A 23,668-nucleotide genomic window follows, 5' to 3' on the forward strand; every position below is an offset into this window, starting at 1 on the left:
AGCTGTTTGCAATACCAGCTCAGCAAGGCCATTTTGGTTGGTGTTACAAGGCCAGATCAGTCAATCATCCAGACTGTTGCCCCTGCAACTACTGGAAAGGCTGCAGCCCCTTTTAGGAACCACATGTTTGTCTGGCCTCTCAACAGATACCATTCTGTTGTGGTTGCACCTACGGTACGGCTATCTGTACTGCTGAGGCATGCAAGCCTCCCCACCAATGGCAAGGTCCATGGTTCATGGTGGGAAGTTATATTAGTGTAGTGATTTTTTCTCTTATAGTTGTTGTATGTGAATAGGCTTGCTAATGGCAGCAGCCTTCTGGGAAGGGTGGTCCTAAGGTTGTGATACATCTAGGGCAAGAATGGAAAGAATGTGAGTTATTTCATTTTATCGCCTGGATCAAGGTGCAGGCAGTAGAGAATCATCACCTGGAAGGAGGAGTGCTGTTCTTGAAGAAAGAGGATGTGATAACTACCAGCAATCGGTGGGCACTGAAGGTGGTTTTTAATACATGGGAAATGCTGAATGAACTGAGGAGGTTGGTAGAAGCATTCAACAGACTTAGGTAAAGTGCGAAGAGTATAGGGGTACACAAGAAAGTGGCACAGGAGGTGATAAACTGCATAGATCCTACAAGCAACTACAAGAACAAATGACACAAGTAGTGGAAGTTGTGCCACATATATGGCAGAAGAGAGGATGGTTGAATGCTGAGGGTAAAATTTTGAAAACAGTGTTAGGAATGCCAGAGAAGAGTGATAGAGAATTAAACAAATGTGTGGAAACAATTACAAAAATTTGGTGAGCGAAATAGGTCAGCAGAAGAACGGCATGCTACACAGATAAGTGAAGTGCTTAATAACACATGGTTGTTCTGGAACTTAACTTGTAGAGTAATAGATTATGCTAAAGCATTGGAGGATGTGATGTATCAGAATTTGGGAGTGTTGCAAGCGTGGGTAAAAGTATGGGACAAGGGAATTGTAGTGACAAGGCTGTTACAAGCATTAGTGGGTAGCATATGGGGGCATGCACGAGTGGTAGTGTCAAACTTGTAAGAAGCCATATATCATGCATAGCATGGACAACTGAGTGCTAATCTTTTGTCATCTGGACAGTACCTGTTGTGGTTACAGGGAGCACAGCATGAGCAATTGGCTGAGTTAAGTCTGATTATGGAACTCAGTAGACAAAACGTATCCTTCTGCTACCACATAGCATCAGTAGAAGTGGAAACTGACGAAGCACAATTGCACATTCTAATTCGATTCCCAGAAACAAGGAAACACACACCATTTAAGTTTTATGCCATTCACACATACCCAGTGAAATGGGAAGTTCTTGGGAAATTTGAGCAGTTGAGGATCCAAGCGGTATTATTAATTTTGGAAGATAGTAGCAGGTATGCAGTAATGATGGAGGAGGAGTTTCAACATTGTCGAAGGGGGGCAGTCATGGTGTGTCCAACCAGGATACTACAAGCCACCCAAAACACATGTGCAGTACAGTTGTTCTTAGCCAGACAGAAGGAGCTAGACTGTCTGGGGATATTGCAGAACCCAGACTGCATTTCCACAAGCAGGTTTTCACTGGATTTACACCCACTTATGATGACATGGTAACAGTGGGAGTTGGTATAAGCATGAGAAGTTCATGGAGGCCAGACAGATTGCAATTAAATGAAATGTGTTATTGATCAATGGGACTACACGTGACGTAACATGGCCAACCTTCCACATTCCACCCACGATTATGGAAATCACACAAGTGAACATCTCACAGCCACAGTTGTATTGGCTAGATGTAACTTTGGAATTATTGCCAGCATTGAATACAACATTCCTAAATCAAACATCCACCCCATGAACCATGGACCTTGCTGTTGGTGGTGAAGCTTGCTTGCTTCAGTGACACAGATAGCTGTACCGTACGTGTAACCACAATGGAGGGATATTTATTCAGAGGCCAGACAAACGTGTGGTTCCCGAAGAGGGGCAACAGCCTTTTCAGTAGTTGCAGGGGCAATAGTCTGGATGATTGACTGATCTGGCTCTTGTAACATCAACCAAAACACCCTTTCTGTGCAGGTACTATGAACAGCTGAAAGCATGGGGAAACTACAGCCGTAATTTTTCCCGAGGGCATGCAGCTTTATTGTATGGGTAAATGGTGATGGCATCCTCTTGGGTAAAATATTCTGGAGGTAAAATAGCCCCCCATTCGGATCTCCGGACAGGGACTACTCAGGAGAAATGAAACTGGTGTTCTGCAGATCAGTGTGTGGAATGTCAGATCCCTTAATCAGGCAGGTAGGTTAGAAAATTTAAAAAGGGAAATGGATAGATTATAGTTAGATACAGTGGAAATTAGTGAAGTTCGGTGGCAGGAGGAGCAAGACTTCTGATCAGGTGAATACAGGGTTATAAATACATAATCAGATAGGGGTAATGCAGGAGTAGGTTTAATAATGAATCAAAAAAATAGGGGCATGGGTAAGCCACTACAAACAGCACAGTGAACGCATTATTGTAGCCAAGAGAGACACGAATCCTGCGCCTACCACAGTAGTACAAGTATATATGCCAACTAGCTCTGGAGATGAAGAAGAGATTGAAGAAATATATGGTGAGATAAAAGAAATTATTCAGGTAGTGAAGGAAGATGAAAATTTAATAGTCATGGGTGGCTGGAATTCGAGAGTAGGAAAAGGGAGAGAAGGAAACATAGTAGATGAATATGGAATGGGGGTAAGGAATGGAAGAGGAAGCCGCCTGGTAGAATTTTGCACAGAGCATAACTTAAATCACTGCTAACACTTGGTTTAAGAGTAATGAAAGAAGGTTGTACAAATGGAAGAGGCCTGGATACACTGGAAGGTTTTAGACAGATTATATAATAATGGTAAGACAAAACTCTAAAAAATCAGATCACCAGGAAGTGCAAAATGGCTAAGCTGGGATGGCTAGAGGACAAATGTAAGGATGTAGAGGCATATATCACTAGCGGTAAGATAGATTCTGCCTACAGGAAAATTAAAGAGGCCTTTGGAAAAAAGAGAACTGCTTGTATGAATATCAAGAGATCAGATGCAAAACCAGTTCTAAGCAAAGAGGGGAAGGCAGAAAGGTGGGAGAAGTATACAGAGGTCGATGTACTTGAGTGCAATATTATGGAGATGGAAGAGGATATAGATGAAGATGAAATGGGAGATATGATACTGTGTAAAGAGCTTGACAGAGCACGAAAGACCTACGTTGAAACAAGGCCCAGGGAATAGACAACCTTCCATTAGAACTTGGGAGAGCCAGCCACGACAAAACTCTACCATGTGGTGAGCAAGATGTATGAGACAGGTGAAATACCCTTAGACTTCAAGAAGAATATAATAATTCCAATCCCAAAGAAAGCAGGTGTTGACAGGTGTGAAAATTACTAAACTATCAGTTTGATAAGTTGCAGCTGCAATATTGACAAGAATTCTTTACAGACGAATGGAAAAACTGGTAGAAGCCGAACTTGAAAAAGATCAGTATGGATTCCATAAAAATGTTGAAACACGTGAGGCAATACTGACCCTACGTCTTATCTTAGGAGATAGATCAAGGAAAGGTAAACCTATGTTTTCAGCATTTGTTGACTTAAAGAAAGCTTTTGACAATGTTGACCAGAATACTCTCTTTCAAATTCTGAAGGTGGCAGGGGTCAAATACAGGGAGCGAAAGGGAATTTACAATTCATACAGAAACCAGATAGCAGTAACAGGAGTTTAGGGGCATGAAAGGGAAGCAGTGGTTGTAAAGGGAGTGAGACAGGGTTGTAGTATATCCCCGATGTTATTCAATCTATATATAGAGCTAGCAGTAAAGGAAACAAAAGAAAAATTTGGAATAGGAATTAAAGTCCAGGGAGAAGAAATAAGAACTTTGAGGTTTGCCAGTGACACTGTAATTTTGTCAGATACAGCAAAGGACTTAAAAGAGCAGCTGAATGGAATAGACAATGTCTCAAAGAAGGATATAAGATGAACATCAACAAAAGCAAAATGAGGATAATGGAATGTAGTCAAATTAAATCAAGTGATGCTGAGGGAATTAGATTAGGAAATGAGACACTTAAAGAAGTAGATGAGTTTTGGTATTTGGGGAACAAAATAGCTGATGATGGTCAAAGTACAGAGGATATGAAATGCAGACTGGCAATGGCGAGGAAAGCGTTTCCGAAGAAGAGAAATTTGTTAACTTCGTGTATAGATTTAAGTGTTAGGAAGTCTTTTCTGAAAGTACTTGTGTGGAGTGTAGCCATGTATGGAAATGAAACATAGACAATAGTTTGGACAAGAAGAGAATAGAAGCTTTCGAAATGTGGTGCTACAGAAAAATGCTGAAGGTTAGATGGGTAGATCATGTAACTAATAAGGAGGTACTGAATAGAACTGGGGAGAAGAGGAATTTGTGGCACAACTTGACTAGAAGAAGGGATCAGTTGGTATGACATGTTCTGAGACATCAAGGGATCACCAACTTAGTACTGGAAGGCAGCATGGAGGGTAAAAATCGTAGAGGGAGGCCAAAAGATGAATACACTAATCAGATTCAGAAGGATGTATGTAGGCTGCAGTAGATACTGGGAGATGAAGCAGCTTGCACAGGATACAGTAGCATGGAGAGCTGCATCAAACCAGCATCTGAACTGAACGCCACCACCACCACAACAACAAATCAAACATAAGAACTCAACCTAATACATTCCCCAGTTCAAGTCATTGCCAGCAATGAAGGGCACATTTCAGCTGAGCAGTTCAGAGAAGGACAACATGTGATGGCGATATGGAGTGCCTCAATGCCACAGTGGCTTTAATTCTGCTGTGTGCAGCTTCTATTCTTTTGAGGAGGAGAACCAACTGTTAGCATAAACTACCACTAGTCCAGTTTCCAATAAACTGTATCCTAGAGCAGAAGAGACAATGATAATAAAACCCTACGTGTGAATGAAGAAAAAATGTAAACGGTGAAGAGGAAAGGAAGCAGTCTGACAAGCCGTGAAGATCAAATTGCTAGAAGTGCAAAACAGTTGTGATAAATAGATTCATATGGAAAGCAGCATAGTAAGTACAACTGGATGCATTGCCTAACCTATGTGGGCAAGCTGCCAATCTCCAAGATCATGTAGTTTAATATGAAACTGGTTTTAAGTTTGAGCCAAGGGACAGGGTCTTGTACATAGAGGGGAAGGTATGTGTAATGTACCATACCGATCATATCTTGGCATAATACTGCATGCATGAGCAATGTGGTGCAGTCTAATGCAGAAAGGGTCAAGGCAGATACCAACAATGACTGTGGCAATGTGTTTTAGAATACATCACTGATAGAGGCACATATGCACCATAAATGCACCACTGTTAACCATATGTGCTGGACATTTTTATAATACAATTATTCTAGTCTTGCAGCCCTGCCAGAATGATGGGGTAGTGTCATATTAGGCTGTCACATGAACACATCAGCAGAAGTCACCAGTTCGAGGCCACGGCAGAGCAGGCAGATGGTCACACTCCATGCACACCAGTCATCATCCACCGTCACAAGACGGGTGTCTCATTGTGGTGGCCATCGACTTCCATGACGCAGCCAGGCATTGCCCTGGGCCATAGTGAATACAGTGTCGTTGGCTGCATACTGCTGGTGCAGGGACCACATGGCCACCTTATGTAACAAGGCCACCAGCATGGTGGAGTAAAGGTAGCGATGCAATGCTCTGCAATGATACCACACGAGCAGCTATGCCCTCACGAGATGCTACAGTGTGGAGACCAAACATTCCCTATCTTGCTTAATAGCAAATGAGCAACTGTCTCTGTCCAACACCTCAAGCCAGTTTTGATGCTGTGGGAACAGGAAGATGAGGATAACCTACCACAATTACTGGAAGATTCTACATCTACCTCTATTTCAACCAACATGAGCCTTCATGCCAGCTACTTTTCCTCCTATGAGAAATACAGTGCCTCACCACCGTCACCATTGTTGAATGGCATACCTCCCTGTAGCCTATCTTTCCAACAAGAGTATCTTTCTGTGTCCCACACTGGAGAGTGTGTGTGCTCTGAGGTGATATAGACCTGTAGAGGCCAATATGAGCAGGCAAAATTGAGCTCTATGAACATTATATTTATGTAATGTCTTTTGTTTTATTCTTGGTCTTTGCTTTTTCATTTTGGACTGTCTGTGCAAAAGCACATGTATTATACTGTATGATCATTCATGTTTAATGAAGTTGTGAAATCAGTACGTGTCTTGTTCCATCTACTCACCAGGGGAAAGAAAAAAAAAAAAAAAAAAAAAAAAAAAGACTTACAATCAGGTGCCTTAATTGTACTCATTATTACTAGTCCATCAAAAGTAAAGAGAATAAGAAATGTGAATTGGAATAGTGTGTGCACTTCCATCTGTTCATGCACACACACTGCCACAGTTAGATTTGGAAAGGTACAACAACGGTCAATGACTGACGTGCTGAAACATTCTTTTCTATGTTTTTTTTAAGAAAATTTAGTAGTCGTAGACAAAGATTATCTCACCAGGTATCTTATATCATCACAACACTGTGTCTGCAATCAGGATGAACGAACTATGAGCATATATTGAAAATTCTTAAATCCAGGCACTTCTGCAGCCAATTAGTAACTCATATTTGTTTCCTTGTGATTTATTTCTCTTTGGAATGCAAAGGACACCATCCCTATGAATAGTTCAAAGGTATTGAAAACAGCTGCATCTGACTCCAGAGCATTCTTGTACAACACTGCCAATGTGGTTTGAAAAATATGTTGGGAGCAGTCAATTTTCTTTGGGGAGACTTTTGATTACATATTACAACTATCAGAGTGACCTAACAAATGTACACTGAATGTGCTACCTCACTACCTGTCAGATGGGGACATTAAAGCTTGGTGGCCCCCTTGGTGCTGCCCATCAAGGTATCATAGTCAACAATGCTATACAACTTTACTATACCTCACTAAGATTATTGGTATTTCTCCCATTAAAGATGAGGAAAACAAAATTCTGATTGCTGTGCTGCCAGGAGAGCAAGACATTTACAAGACGGAAGTTAGAAGATTTATACATTTACATGAAAGCTGGTACAGGAAAACAGGCACATATGACAAAAGAAAAGTACAGATCATTCAACAAAGGCAAGCAGAAGGAACTTTGCCTGTTTATGTATATTAGAAGGGAACATAGAGTGAAGAGTTCCTGAGGACTTATCAAAATTTTGAAACAATATTTTGTGTTACTTCAGAGGAATGCATAGGGCCTGAAAAATTTACAAGTTGAATAAAGAAACTGACAAAATGAAAGAAATTCCTTCATACCCCCCAAATCAACTGACTACAGCCCAACCCTATCCTTGCCAAGTCCCCACACTCTCCCACAAGCAGCACTACACCTTCCCCCACATCTACTTTGATATCCCTCCCTGACCCACACTTCCTCTTTATCCCCACCACTCACACCAGAAGCAGCTGAACTTCAGTCAAGTGCCCAGAGACAGTGGTCATGTGTGCATTAATTCTGCTTGTGTGAATTTGTGCGTGTTTTATACTTCAGAAGAAGGCTTTTCGATCAAAAACTTAAATTTATAGCAGTCTTTTCATTGTGCCTGTCTGCGACTCCACGTCTCCTCAATAATGTTGTTGACACTCCTTTTTATCTGACATATTATGAGACGTGGTTATGAGAGGTTTTCCAGCCTTTACAAAGAGGAATGAAAGGAAGAGGGTTAAGTTTGACATTTTACTAGGCTATTACCAAGATAATAAGAAGCAGAGAGTAACCCAAAGGACAGGTGAAATAATTGCCCATGCTCTTGCTGAAACAAGACCAATATTCCTCTCAAATAATTTAGGGAACCATGCAATATCTATAACATAGTAGGTGGGTGATAATTTGAACTCTGATTCTCACAAAAGTGAGTCAACTGACATAAATCAAAACTGTTAATACATGCTGGCTTTTAAACTTTCTATTTGAAAACTGTAGTTGATTTCACAAAAGCACTCATGTCCATTTCTTTTCCCCTTATTTATTTTCCCGTCCATCCAATTGTTTTCATCTGCTTGTATATAAATTGTTAATTTCTACAGTTTTCTTTTCAACGTGTTTATTAATTTTGCATTCAAGAAATCATTCATGCAGGAGAATCGTACACACATACCGTCATTTGACCATACTGGCTCCCATATGGATGACATAGTAATGAGCATCCCTGGTGTAGAGAAACAACTGAAAAATTTGAAAGCAAAAAAATAACCACGTCCAGATGGAATGCCAATTCGGTTTCACAAGAAATACTGTGCGGCATTGGCACCTTTGCCTAACTTGCATTTAGCATGAATCTCTCACCCAAGCGACTTGAAAAAAGTGCAGTGACTCTTTATATAAGAAGGGTAAAAGAACGAACCTGCAAAATTGCAGACCAATATCCTTAACTTTGGTTTGCTGCAGAATCCTTGAATATATCCACAGTTTGAATATATTAATTTTTCTTGAGACCGAGAATCTTATGTCCACGAATCGGTATGATTGCAGAAAGCATCATTCGTGTGAAACTCAGCTTGCCCTTTTCTCACATGATATACTGCAAACTATGGATAAAGGGCATCAGGCAAATTCCATATTTCTAGATTTCCAGACAGCATTTGACACAGTGCCCCACTGCAGACTGTTAATGATGATACCAGCATAATGAACAGGTCCACAGATATGTGAGTGGCTCAAAGACTTTTTAAGTTATTGAGCCCAGTATGTTGTCCTTGGTGGCGAGTGTTCATCAGAGGCAAAATATCATCTGGAGTGCCCAACGAAGTATGATCACGGTGCTCCATTGCAGACTGTTAATGAAGATAAGAGCCTATGGAATAGGTTCACAGATACGTGAGTGGCTCACAGACTTTTTAAGTTATGGGACCTAGTATGCTGTCCTCAATGGCAAGTGTTCGCCAGAGGCAAGGGTATCGCCAGGAGTGCCCCAGGGAAGTGTGAAAAGACTGCTGTTGTTCTCTATATAAATAAATGATTTGGCAGATATGTGGGCAGCAATCTGTGGCTGTTTGCTAATGATGCTGTGGCATATGGTAATGTGTCGAAGTTGAGTGACTGTAGCAAGATACAAGATGACTTAGACAAAATTTCTAGTTGATTATGAATGGCAGCTAGCTCTAAATGAGAAAAAAAAGTAAGTTAATACAGATGAATAAGAAAAACAAAGCCATAATGTTTAGATACAGCATTAACAGTGCCAGCTTGACACAGTCACATCGTTTAAATATCTGGGTGTTACATTGCAAAGCGGCATGAAATGGAACGAGCATGTGAGGACTGTGGTAGGGAAGGCGATTGGTCGACTGCAGTTTATTGGGAGAATTTTAGTAGAGTATGGTTCATCTGTAAAGGAGCCTGCATACAGGAGACTAGTGAGATCTATTCTCAAATACTGCTTCAGTATTTGAGATCCGTACAAGGTCGGATTAAGGGAGTACATCGAAACAACTCAGAGGTGGGCTACTAGATTTGTTACTGGTAGGTTCAAACAACACATAAGTGTTATGGAGATGCTTCGGGAACTCAAATAGGAATCCCTGGAGGGAAGGCAATGTTCTTTTCGAGGAATTTTATGGAGACAAATTTGAAGCTGACTGCCGCCACCATACATTGTGGGTAAGGACCATGAAGACAAGGCTCGAGAAATTAGGGCTCATACGGAGACATACAGACAGTCATTTTTCCCTCACTCTAATTGCTAGTGGAACAGGAAAGGAAATGACTTATAGTGGTACAGGGTACCCTCAGCAACACGCCTTATCGTGGCTTGCGGAGTATCTATGTACATTTAGATGTAAATTATACATTCTTTCACTCTTATTATAAATGATTTTCAGGCTTACTTTAAACCTTAACACAGTAAATTCTTTCATTAATTGTAAAGTTTATGTGCACTAGAGGTTACAGTTCATTGTTATCAACAAAATGGGTTCAGTATGTTCCATCAACATATCCTCCTTTATTTTCCCAGTTTACAAATCTGAAAACTTCATCTAGGACTGATGAGAACAGTATTGGTGATGTGGTCTTTTCTTGATTGATTTATTATAGTATTCTAATTTTCCACTATCCTCATGATTTCTAGTGGAAGTGATCATATTAAGGTATAGATTCTTCAGTATCTAACACAGATCTAATCAGTGCTTGCTTTTCAAGGACTATTAGTACAGATTCAGTAAGAACTTAAATTTATCACTTTAAATGAAAAACAAGTCTGGAATTCCATATGTATGCTTTAAGGTGTTTCTTACTATGTAAAGCAGTGCTAACAAAATACATAGAAACAAACAAAACAGTGATAATGGAATTGATAATATACACAACACTCTACCACTACTGATGAAGGCTTTATTTTACCAAGTGGGTCATTTACATTTACATTTCCTACCCAAAGAGTTAAATTCTTGCCATGAAAACTGAACAGATTTTTGAGATCTGTCACACAAAGGCAATGAAAGATAACAAGGAGTTTCAAATAATGGTTGACATATTTTTAAATGTTTTTATATGAAACAGTTATTGGAGTGCTAAAGTATTTGGTCCATAAGAAAAAAAAATTCAAAAATATTTCCTTGTATCCCATGATCAATGTTTACTCATTCAACATCATGTTCTTTAAATTACATCAAGAAGGAGGCCTTTCAGGGATGCAGAAAGCATCAAGTTCAATATTAACAGACAGAACTAACCACTGCAGACTAGTTTGGGTGACTGTATGAAAAACTGTATTTGGCTAGTACTAACTGAAACATTAACATCTGTTTAATATGAACATAAGTGTTAACAAGAACTTTCCTCCCCAAACCTAAATATTCTGGTAAACTATAGGAGTGGTTTATAAGTTTCCACATAATAACAGCTGAGCAAGTCTTCTCTCTCATAGTAATTTTCTTAACAGGTAATGACATTCTTATCTCTTTTGCAAGCACTCTTAATGATAATAATGACAAGGATGATGGTGATAAAAATGTATTCACTACACTAAGTTCACCCACCTTTCCACCTTTTGTATGCCTCAGACATTTTGCTTATGTTAATTTTGTAAACATCTTCATGTATCACAATTCTTTTCGGATAATCTTCTCCAACAACACAACCAGCTTGTTTCTGCACAGAGAGTGGTGCTTTCCATGGTTCATATATATATTCTGGAGGGTATTTACGCAAAACTGGGACATATTTCCTGCAAGATAAAGATTTACTTAAAAATTCGTATTCAGTGACAGACTCCAGTAATACAGCACTTAATTTGCATAAATTACTGATAAATTATACACTTTGTAGGATGTCAAGCCAACAAAACTTTACCTCAGTAACTGTCAGGTACCGTAAGAAAAATACATATAAAAATATGGCACAGAAGTCTAAAATGCCTAAATGGTGACCATAAATATTTTATTTAATATTTAAAAAACAATGTAAATCTAGGTAGGAATATCAACAATATAGGCAAAGACAGATTGCAACTTACTGTAAAGAAGACATGTCAAGTTGCAAACAGGCACAATTAAAAGACACTCGCATAAAGCTTTTGGCCACAGTTTTCGTCAGTAATAGAGAGACACACACACACACACACACCATTCACACACACACAGCGAGCACACCTCACGCACACATGAATGCCAACTCCAGCGTTTTGGCCTGAGATGCTGGAGTTGGGTGTGCGCGTGAGGTGTGCCCGAAAGGTTTATATGAATGTCTTTTAATTATGCTTGTCTGCAACTTGATGTGTCTACTTCACATTAAGTAGTAATCTGTCTTTTCCTACATTATTTAATATTTAAAACCTTACATGGTCTGTAGTTTCGAATCAAACATTCACGTATTTTTCAACATTCAGTATTATCATTTGTTGGTTAAAGAGCACATAACTACAGTTTTAATAAACTAGTTTCAATATTCACTACTGTGACAGTTTTTTTCTGTTGTAACAATTTATATTTCACACTGTTTCCTCTTACATAAGGAAAATTATACAAAAAGCAGTGTGTCATACTCAAGTAATACAAATCAGGTATTTACAAGCTGCATGAACAATGGCAAATTGGACAGTGCCAAGACGAAATGGCTAAGATTAAACTTCTAGATTCATAATGCATCATTATTAAAAACTAGATATTATAAAATATATATGCATAAACATGTAAGGGGTAGCAGAGAAGACAAGCTGCTTACATATTTTGTTTGAGAGACTTTTGGTTTTTTTCTGATAGAAAAATTATGTTCAGTATGAAACTACAACCAAAGCAAGATAAATTACCAAATGGGAACAATATATGAATCCCCACACAAAAAATACATTTTCCCTCTGTTGCTTCTACCACTTTTTCAAACATCACATTCAACCCTGTGCTCATTTTCACTGCTAATGCAAAAACCCTAACTTTTGCACATCCTGGCCTACAAACTAATTGCACATGACATTTCTTTCTATTTTCCTAATACTAGTCACAAACCTATTAACCCGTCATGAGAAAGAATTTACTTTGTAATGAATACCATGTCAGGATAGAGTAAAATAAGCCCCATCCTCTTCCAAGCTTTAGATGCCTTTTTTTAATGTTGTGAAATGATGAACAGTATCCTAAAATCATTCCTGCTTCTCCCAAATGTGTATTATGTTGCCATCGTAACTTATGTAATGTCATTGTGCATTGTCTGCCCCTGGTAGCTGAGTGGTCAATGCAACGGAATGTCATACCAAATGGCCCGGGTTCGATTCCCAGCTGGGTCGGAGATTTTCTCCACTCAGGGACTGGGTGTTGTGTTGTCCTTATCATCATCATTTCATCCCCATCAACACACAAGTCAACGAAGTGGCGTCAACTTGAAAGACTTGCACCAGGCGAATGGTCTACCTGACGGGAGGCCCTAGCCACACGGCATTTCCATTTCCATTGTGCATTCATATGGCCCTACTGTTCTCAGTTCCTTATTACTTTAAGCAATGATTCTTCCCACTCTTGAAAGGAAATGGAATGGGGAGAAACCCTAATACACAATACAATGAGAAGTATTGTCTACCATGCACTTCACATTGATTTGCCAACTATGAAAATAGATGAAAGATAAAAGTGGTTAATATATCCGATGTTCCTTCCAACACCAGTTCTGTCATTAGCATATTCAATTGCCTCTTCTCATGCTTAATCTCCTCACACTTCTCCAGATATCTTGTTACACATCCCATTCTGCCTTTTTAAGGTTACTTTAATTTGTTTACACTCCTTTTTTGTTACGAATTCCCCTATTTTCTTAGCAGTCTACCCCTACCTCACTTCATTATCCCTCTGCTATCTGATGTGCCAATAAAGAATGCAAACTTATGAAACTGAGCAAGAATCTCACAGCATCTGCTTTGAATAATGAGGAGGGTTATCTTTATAAAACAAACAGATTCTTAATTTTGTACCAATAAATATTAGGAAACAACCATACACGACATTTTTTAACACATCCAAAAAGTCTATACATTTTTCTGAATCAACATTATTCATATATCAATTCAGTGTTTGGATAATATTATTGGAAAGCTGAACTGATATTTATTTTAATTCACTAGCAGTATCAATATTTTTTTATCAATTACATTCCTCAATTATGTATTTTGTAATTTTGGTCAGGAATTTTGAAGTTTACTGCAAAATTTATGCTCAAAATTAAAGCAAAGAGTAAATGTTACAATACTTAACTATGGAAATCCAGGCTGGAATAGTGAGAGTATTATGAGAAGGATGGATTCCTACTCACCATATAGCGGAAGTGCTGAATTACAGGTTGGCACAACAAAAAAGACTGTCAAACAAATAAGCTTTTGGCCAAAAGACTTCCTTCCAAATTAGGCAATACACACACACGCACACACAAAAATGCAACTCACACACACATGACCACTGTGTCTGCTCTGAAGTAAAACAAGTCACTCTTGTATCTCAATGTTTGAAGTTACTTTTGCTTTCCTTCACTCCTCTGCATATATTCTTCCCTTTATTTTTCCCAGCTCTGTATCCAGGTTAAAGAGATTTGTTTTTAATTCTGAAAACCGGATATTCAACTCTTTTCATTTCTATGTTTGTCTGACCTGATCAGGAACAGTATTATTTACAGATATTAACTAGATGCACTAATATGATTTTAAATTTTTGCCACTTGTATCTAACCCTTCATCTGACATATGAAATGCTTCAGACATCCACTGAGATTTAAACAATAAAAAAATTAATTTATAGTTTTCATGTTTCTGTTGGCACTGCCCAAATTGCTACAGTACCTTCACAGGTGTTAAGCAAAACTTTCCCCAGCCCTCACAGTAATCTCTCAAATCATTTCATTGTAACTTTGCTTTACATTTATTATGATGCAATTCAATAAATTAAAATAAAAGTTACTTTATGTATTCTCCAAGTTTGTCAGTTTTCTTGCCAAATGCGACAGGGCTATAAACCCTGAAGAACTGATGAAAAAATGCAGAAGCTGATAACCACATCCAGTTACCAGCATTTAGTGCCCAGTCAGCATCCAAAAGTAATTCTTCAAACACCTTAAAACATATACGAGACAATGTTAATGAAAACATTGAAACATAACCACAATAACTGGACACCCTGTTCTAACCTAGTAATATAATAATAATAATTTTATGACAATTCATTTAAGAACACATCATAAATGCTTTGCATTAAGAAATTTTAACCATGTAAAAAAAATAAAAAAATAAACATGTAAAACATACCTTCTGTCCATCTTCCCATGAAATCCAAAGGTCTCCGCGTGTTAGGAAACATGCTACAGCATGACGACTTAGGTGATGAATCCACCCTTCAGTGCGTAACTGAATCATTATTGCATCAATGAACGGGTATCCTGTTCTACCCTAGTGAATATAATAATATTTTTAATGACAAGTAATTTAAGAATGAAATAATTAATGCTTTACAATATGCAGCATTTAAAACTGGTATTCATAAATTATTATTCCAATTACAGGTGCAAACCTCTGCCCATGCTGCAAGATGTTCTTCATTTTTATTCCATGGTACTTGACAACATATAGGATTTCCAACCATTTTGTCAAAATTTGGAGTCTCTGCAGCCACAACATAGTAAAATTCTCGCCATAAAAGTTGTCCCAACAGTGACACAGGAGGTTTCGTGTGTGGACATGTACCAATAACCTAGTAACAGTGCTAGTATTCACATAATTATTTACATGTATTTTTATAAAAATGATTCTATGAGCAATTTCTCTTACCTCTTTTAACTTGTAATAAAATGTCCGTGCAGAAAGGCAACCAAATTTCAAATATGGGCTAAGAACGGTTGTGCTGGGTTCCAAGCTATTGGGAGAGGTGTTTGGCTTTTCAAACTTGCGTACCCACTCCTAAATAATGAAAAATGAAACTATAGTTTATATATTTAAAAAACAGAGGTTTTGCTTGCTGTAACATTTCAAGTCAGTTAATTTATAGGATCTCTGTCAAAACGGATTTTGGTTCAAGGAGCCATCTCTACAACATAAAGCAGCAATACAGCTTACAGTTATGGTCAAATTCAGGAATAATGCCAGACATGACACATGAATATTAGATGATTTTATAACAAAAAACTTGTGCTGTTTGAGAGTCTCCTAATGTAATAATTGCTTGAAACATACTCTAGACCAGTGCTGATGGTATTGTCTAAACTACGCTATGTTCTTAATTGTGCCCGTCAGTTTGTGCCACATCTAACCTGGATCCGCACAATGATCTCCACCTGCCACTGTTTGAGTTTGTGTATTGTGGGCTCTGACTGTGGACTTCTGCTGTACCACTTAAACCAACTTCATCACCACCATCCCTTTCAGCAGCCACCTGCTTCTCCGCCCCCAGTGGACCATTCAGTCCCATGGCAACTCAGATATCTCCACATCTCCCATCAAGCCTCATCCTGTCTCAGCATTTTACACAAATGCACTAAAGAGTAAGCACCACCTGTGTCTTCTCCCTCAGAGGTCGCTGCCAGGGGTAACAGCGAGGGTTGTGCACTGTGAGTGATATAGTAAGCTACTGGCTACACTGTATTATAGTATTAGCTAAAATGTTATTCTGGTGGACTCTGTTTGTAATAGTCAAACTACTATTTCACATAATTATTGTTGACTTGATGAAATGTTCTTGAAAATGTACTTAAGATACATTCAAGTTAACATAATAAAGTAGCATACCTTATTTTTCATCTTTAAATTGAGTCGATCAAGAGCAGCAGATTCTCCACCAGGAAAAATTGTTGGTTTTAATAGTTTCTCATTCACTCCAAGCTCAATAAGGGTTGGCACACAATGATTATGATCATCAATCTTCACAGAATTTAAAGTTATTCTCTCAGACAATTTAGATGGTGATTTCACAGGTTTCTCAGGTGGCCCAATGATGTCTACCAATGACAGCAATTTCTGATATGTTAGAGGAGGTTTCCCCATATTTTTCTGTACAATACTGCAAAAAAGGAATAAAAAAACATGGATATTTACAACAACAAAACTGGAACAGAAGAAATAAAAGGATGGTCATTTCTCTCTAGTAATGACTAAGACATAAATCAAATATATATTTTCTTTACTCATTGTTACCTAGCATTTGTTGTGACTTAATTATCTATCTAAATCCAAAATATTGTCATTAAAAACATTGCTTCTGGATTTTTTTCCTGAAAACCAGAGCGAACATTGCTGAACAATTGGATTATGGGTGGATTTTCCTCGGCAAAATAAAGATTCTGAAATCTAGTTATTCAGAACATTTAAATTGAAGGGAGTGGTACTGCAGACATTCCTGTAATAATAAAAAAAATTAACTGAGCTGCACCCACTATTGCCAAAAAGACAATTAGAAATAGTATCTTTGGATACAGCTGGACCCTGTCCACAAGAGAAATGGGGTGTAAAATATATTGTTGCTTTGTATTATGTTTTTTTTTTTTTCAAAATACATCAAACTGCATGCTGTGCAGTTGAAGACTGCAAGGACCATCATTAGAAGAATCACAGAAGACTATATCTTGTGGGTAGGTGAGCTAGAAATATTATTAACTGATAATGCATCATATTTTGTAGGTAACAACAGAAAGGAGTCATTAACACTAACAAAACAAAACACATACTAGTGTCCACCTACAGGGAAGCCCGATAGAGAAATATTTAAAGAATTCAATAGCTTCACTCGCACCTATACCTCTCAAAAACATACAAAATGGATCAAATATGTTAAGCCATTCCAACAAATCATCAACAATCTTCCCCATACCTCTACTGGCTTTACATCAATTGAATTAATGTTTGGAAAGAAGATTGGTAGATGACTGGGAAATACTACTGCCTAAAATTCCTAGAAAAGAAATTCCACTTGAGGATAAAATACGCCAGGTGTTGGTCAATCTTGAGAAAAAGGCAAAGCAAAGAAAGAGATCATATGATAAGAAATCAGGACACACTGTTCAGTTCCATGCAGGTCAACAGGTACTCCTAAGAAACACCAAAAATCCACAAAGAATGGGAATTAAACCACAAATGGCAGCTTTGTATACAGGGCTATTTGTCATATCTAAAATCTTACATCCAGGTGCTTATATGTTAGTCTATGACTCTAAGTGAATGGTAGAAAGGACAAAGGACTCCAGCCACACAAGGATTTGTGGGAATTTGTGCACTAGGCAAAGTTAGCATAGGTTAAAAAAACCAAGAAGTCGTATACATATACACATAATGACGTAGTTCATTTGAACCTGTAAATCGCAATTTTATGCTTAATATTAAGGAAAGATATTCATATACTTATTTCATGTTTGTTGTTGAATAGAATGTAAGTTTTACTTATTTAAGATTTCGATTAAATGTCCATGAGCCATCGAAAGCTCTGAAAACACTTCCATCGTCAAACCCAAGATTTATTTTGATAATCTTTGCACTCTCTAAAGACACTGTAGTAATAAGCCTGAGACACAAAACACATGATGTAATGAAGAGAGGGGGAGACTAAGCACACGCAGTGGGCCTAGCTTAAAGGTCAACAGCTGCTATGCATGCGCACAGCACAGCAGTCCAACACACTGCATAGCCGACAGACTGAAGCAGCTTAGCAAATGAACACCAACCACATTGTACTTTAGAAATTTTACAATATAAGTTAACTACTATAGCAGTGAACAGTCTACATTACAAAGCTGAAACTAAAAGGAGAGAAGAATTGATCTAAGGAATATTTACAGCAGACAAAATAAAAAAACTATCTACGAAAAAATATCCAGACACTGTATTACTACGTACAGTATTTAAACATTAACAAGCTCTGCATACAAGCTACACTAAACACTGTAGGAGGATATCTATGTACAATGAAGGAAGGAATAGGTGTTAAGTTTTGAATAAGCTACGAAAGATAATGAGATTGTGCCCCACATATGACAACACTTGTATTAACACTTGCAATTCAGCATTGTAGCATAGTCTCCAGCCTTCTTCCTCCATTATTGGACCATAGATTTTGTGTAGTATTTTCCACTCATAGATTTTTAGTGCATTTTTGTCATGTTCTGTCAACATCGATACCTCTGACCCATATGTGATAACTGGTCAGACTAGGGAGTTTTATATTAGCAGTTTTGTTTTTCTTGTAACATGGTGATTTCTGGAAAATTGCATGTTTGCAAAGTAAGCTCTGTTTCCTGCTTGTATTCTTTCCCTTATAGCCTTTCCAATACTGTTATCATTAGCTGAAAGAGGACATTCCTTTGAAGCATTTCCCATTGATGTTTAGGTCTTTTGGGGTTCTGGCCACAGATGGTGACATTATCATATATTTTGTTTTGTTTTCATTTACTATGAGGCCAATTTTTAAGGCCTCTGTTCCCATTGTCCAGTATATTTCTTGTAGTGTATTGATATTTCTTCCTACTATAGCAATGTCACCAGTGTATGCACATATCAGGCAAGTTTTCATAAATATGGTGCCTCTTTTGTTGATTTTATTTACTACACTATGCAGAGCTGTATTGAACAAGACAGTGGAGAGACTATCACCTTGCTTCACGCCTTTATTAAAGTGTTAATACAAAGTACATAATAAAATTTGGAAAATACAATGGCCAGAACATGTAGAGAGAATGGCAGACGATAGGATTCCAAAGAAAATGTTAACAGGTGTGATCCATTCAGCAAGGTGAAAAGGGAGACCTAGAAGAAGATGGATTGATGACGCAATAGTAGATCTCACCAGTAAGGGGCACCAGGGGTGGAAAAGAGCAGCAAACAACCAAGAGATGTGGATGAAGATCATTGAAGAAGCCAAGGCTCACCAAGGGCTGTAGCGTTACCAAAGAAGAGATGACAACACTTTTATTTTCAGATGCAAAAGGTAAATCGAAATGACAGCTACACTATAAACATTTGCGCTCTCGTAACATGAGTTGACTGATGAATACAGCTGCGTACAGATGGAAAATGAATATGTGTATATTGGAAAAGTGATGCATTAGTAGCCATCAAGCAACTACATGCCTAGTTTTAAGTTACTATTAAGTTTCCTTCCAGCGAATGTTGCATGAACGCGTCCTGGGATAAATGAGGAACACAATCGTTTCACGTTAGGTACCACAGCAAAAGGGTTGCACCATAATACACACATCAAAAAAAGTTTTGTATTACCCCAGTTCCCAGAATTCCTGAAGATAGATGTTGACTGTCGATATTCTATCACAGACACAGTCCCTTTGGCTGTTCAGAGAAGCCACTAAACCTGCCCAAAGATGTAAACAACCAAGCATGAGCAACACCTACTACACAGAGGGAGTTCCAGTCATTCCACCAGGAAGGAGATACGCCGGTTGTGTTGTGTTGTGTTTAGTTCAACCATGCCTAGACGGTCAACACCGTGGTTTGATCACATTTGCATTATTACTTTGTGCATGGAAGGGCTCTCAACAAGGGACGTGTCCACGCGTCTTGGAGTGAACCAAAGCAATGTTGTTCGGACATGGAGGAAATACAGAGAGACAGGAACTGTTGATGACATGCCTTGCTCAGGCCACCCAAGGGCTACTACTGCAGTGGATGACCACTACCTACGGATTATGGCTCAGAGGAACCCTGACAGCAACGCCACCATGTTGAATAATACTTTTCATGCAGCCACAGGATGTCATGTTACAACTCAAACTGTGCGTAATAGGCTGCATGATCAACTTCACTCCCGACATCCATGGCAAGGTCCATCTTTGCAACCACAACACCACGCAATGCGGTACAGATGGGCCCAACAACATGCCAAATGGACCACTCAGGATTGACATCACGTTCTCTTCACCAATGAGTGTCACATATGCCTTCAACCAGACAATCATCAGAGATGTGTTTGGAGGCAACCCGGTCAGGCTGAACGCCTTAGACACACTGTCCAGTGAGTGCAGCAAGGTGGAGGTTCCCTGCTGTTTTGAGGTGGCATTATGTGGGGCTGATGTACGCCGCTGGTTGTCATGGAAGGCACCATAATGGCTGTATGATACGTGAATGCCATCCTCCAACCGATAGTGCAACCATATCAACAGCACACTGGTGAGGCATTTGTCTTCATGGACGACAATTCGTGCCCCCATCGTGCACATCTTGTGAATGACTTCCTTCAGGATAATGACATCGCAAGACTAGAGTGGCCAGCATGTTCTCCAGACATGAACCCTATCGAATATGCCTGGGATAGATTGAAAAGGGCTGTTTATGGACAACATAATCCACCAACCACTCTGAGGGATCTATGCCGAATCGCCGTTGAGAAGTGGGACAATCTGGACCAACAGTATCTTGATGAACTTGTGGATAGTATGTCACGACGAATACAGGCATGCATCAATGCAAGAGGATGTGCTACTGGGTACTGGTGTACAGCAATCTGGACCACCGCCTCCCTGAAGGTCTCGCTGTATGGTGGTAGAACAAGCAATGTGTGGTTTTCATGAGCAATAAAAAGTGCAGACATGATGTTTATATTGATCTCTCTTCCAATTTTCTGTACAAGTTCCAGAACTTGGAATCGAGATGATGCAAAACTTATTTTGATGTGTGTATAAACAATTATAAGTATAAAAATATGTGTGCGAATGTATGTGTATGGAAAAGATACAGTACGTCAAACATTATAAAAGTTAAATTGAAGTCTCATACTATCAAACCACAAGGGGTCAGACCAGGTACTATAAGATGCTGATAAAGAGTATCACGCATGTGTGTTTATGGTGCATCTGCATATAATCACAAGCTACCCAAACATTGTCTTACAGCTATTCCAGCTATTCACTAACACAATCTTCGTAGCGATATATTTATACACATCATGTAGTGAAAAAGTTATAAGTCACAAACACTGAACAACGATCAGTGCAGGCATTTTCAAACAGTTGTGCTGATGACTAGTATAATATGGTACTGTACTGTCAGAATTACCAATAGGCAGGAAACACTAAATAAGTGAGTTAACACAAAAACAATTATATGTTAACAAAGAATGTACTCAGCAGTTCTCTTATAGATATACGAAGGACTGTCATAACTGAGTAAAATGAATGCTTCTTCCTTTCTAAATAACCATTCCTGTAGACTAGTAGACACCTTCTAGTAGACTTGCAAGAGGCCTGGGTAAGTGTAGCTGTGTTGGCTTATTGTGATTTGTATGCCATGAAATTTTCTTCTCTTCAGCATCTGGAATGACAGATGTTCATGTCAATAGGATGCGTGAATGGGGGTTTATGCTCGTGTCAATACGATGCATGAACGGAGGTTTATGCTCTTCATGCGAAGCTTATGTAAACATGTTGTCCTGTTAATATTGAAAGATGAAACTCAAATTGGGTTCACAAATGTCTTATGTAAAGCAAAACTATGTGAATATGAAACTTAAAAATACCAGCTGCTTGTAATGAATATATAAAATAAAAGGTACTGACCTTGAGCAAAAGGTTGTAAAATTGTAATGTAGTGCTGAAAAGTTCCATGGGGTCAAGAGGGTATAAAGGAATGAGTATAGTAGTAATAGTTTTGAGTGGTGCCATTACAGCAAGAAATGTAACTAACACCTTAGACACACACACACACACACACACACACACACACACACACACACACACACACAGATGTAAATACCTAGTTTAATACAATAATGAGGTATCGTTAAATTCATTTCTATGTATTTCATTGTAAGACCAGGGCTATGTTGAAAGATGGCATCTCAAAAAAGGACTGTGAAGTTATACAAACACTTAACAAATGCAACCAACTAGTGGACCTATGGGTCAAAGTGAAAAACAGGTGTGAGTGGTTACCAAAAGCAAAACATTTCAACATTCGGTAGAGGGTTCAGAATAACATAGAAAACATTGTTAACTTACCTTGACCTCGATCAAATGTCAATGTGGTACTAAACGCACAAGATGGGTCTGATCACTGAAATATGTGAATTATGATGGTGAACCACTGCCCTGGGCCATAAATTATGAGCCTACTCATTGCAGCATTGATAATCCAAGAACTGTTTGTCCACGACAAGTTGCAACTGGCGCAGTGGCTGTCAGGCTGCCCCCACATTATGGCTGCCAATGGGGGAGGAGCGGGGAGGGGAAGCCAGTTTCGGCTGCTTGCAGCAGTACTGGCACCACTATCCATGTTTCGTACTCAACACGAAATCAGAGACGGCACTCGCAGAAATACTGCGCACTTAAAAGACACTCGTAATTTATTGACATATTCATGCTCAAGAGTTTTATCTACAACTTATGTATTACATATTTATCACAAATAATGAAAAATGAAAGTAGATGAATGTATAACTTACAGCACTATGAATCAAAAGTCAAAAACATGAATTTTGAAACTGTTTGCGCACTGCATCTGTTAAATACGGCACAGCAGTAATGTTTACAAAGAGTGATTAACTGTGCCTGAAAGAAATTGTCAAAATGATGTTCACTATAGGTCACTGTCATCTGTATTTGACTCAAGATCATCTTTGTCATAGCTTGAGGGCACGGTATTGATCATACCTTAATCAATGGCCATTTACTTTATTCCATCCCGTGTCCAATACTCTTGCACCAGTTGTTCCACCTTCCTGCAGTAACCTTGCCAGTCCTGTGCAGTAACTGAAAGGAAAGCTGCATCAACAATATTCTGCAGTCATTCCTTCGACATGTCACCAATGAACCGTTCCTTGAAACGGTCTTTTATTTTGGCCCATGCCAATTCTATTGGATTTAGATCGCAGTTGTAGTCCAGTAAACAGAATATTTTGTGGCCTCTGCTATCAGTGATTTTATCCACAATTTACACTTTCACTGCTGGTTTGTTTCCTTTATAGACAACAGGTCAGTCTTCCTCATTGAATTGTTGCACTTTATTTGCTTGTCTTGCTAACACTCTAATATGATAATCCTAAAATCATATTTGTTAGGCTGTCTGTCAAACTTCCTGCTGTGGTATGGCGCATTATCCATACAATAATAAGCGTGTGTGGAATATAGGAACCGTTGTACCTGCAAAC

At 38.7% G+C, this 23,668-nt stretch overlaps 1 protein-coding gene across 3 annotated transcripts in view; it reads right to left on the minus strand.

Moving 5' to 3' along the window:
• Positions 1-23,668, minus strand: part of LOC124776497 (cryptochrome-1) — a 73,649-nt gene that overhangs the window by 19,790 nt on the left and 30,191 nt on the right. For all 3 annotated transcript variants that reach the window (XR_007015629.1, XR_007015630.1, XM_047251515.1), the window contains exons 4-9: positions 16,315-16,585; positions 15,361-15,489; positions 15,104-15,283; positions 14,842-14,982; positions 14,498-14,649; positions 11,102-11,289 (exon numbers count right to left, since the gene is read on the minus strand). Coding sequence is in view for 1 of the 3 variants with exons in the window: in XM_047251515.1 (XP_047107471.1) it covers positions 11,102-11,289; positions 14,498-14,649; positions 14,842-14,982; positions 15,104-15,283; positions 15,361-15,489; positions 16,315-16,585 (1,061 nt within the window). In the remaining 2 variants the exon portion in view is untranslated. The remainder of the gene's footprint in view (positions 1-11,101; positions 11,290-14,497; positions 14,650-14,841; positions 14,983-15,103; positions 15,284-15,360; positions 15,490-16,314; positions 16,586-23,668) is intronic.

This window comes from Schistocerca piceifrons, chromosome 2, assembly GCF_021461385.2.
Source record: "Schistocerca piceifrons isolate TAMUIC-IGC-003096 chromosome 2, iqSchPice1.1, whole genome shotgun sequence".
Classification (NCBI taxonomy): Eukaryota; Metazoa; Arthropoda; class Insecta; order Orthoptera; family Acrididae; genus Schistocerca; species Schistocerca piceifrons.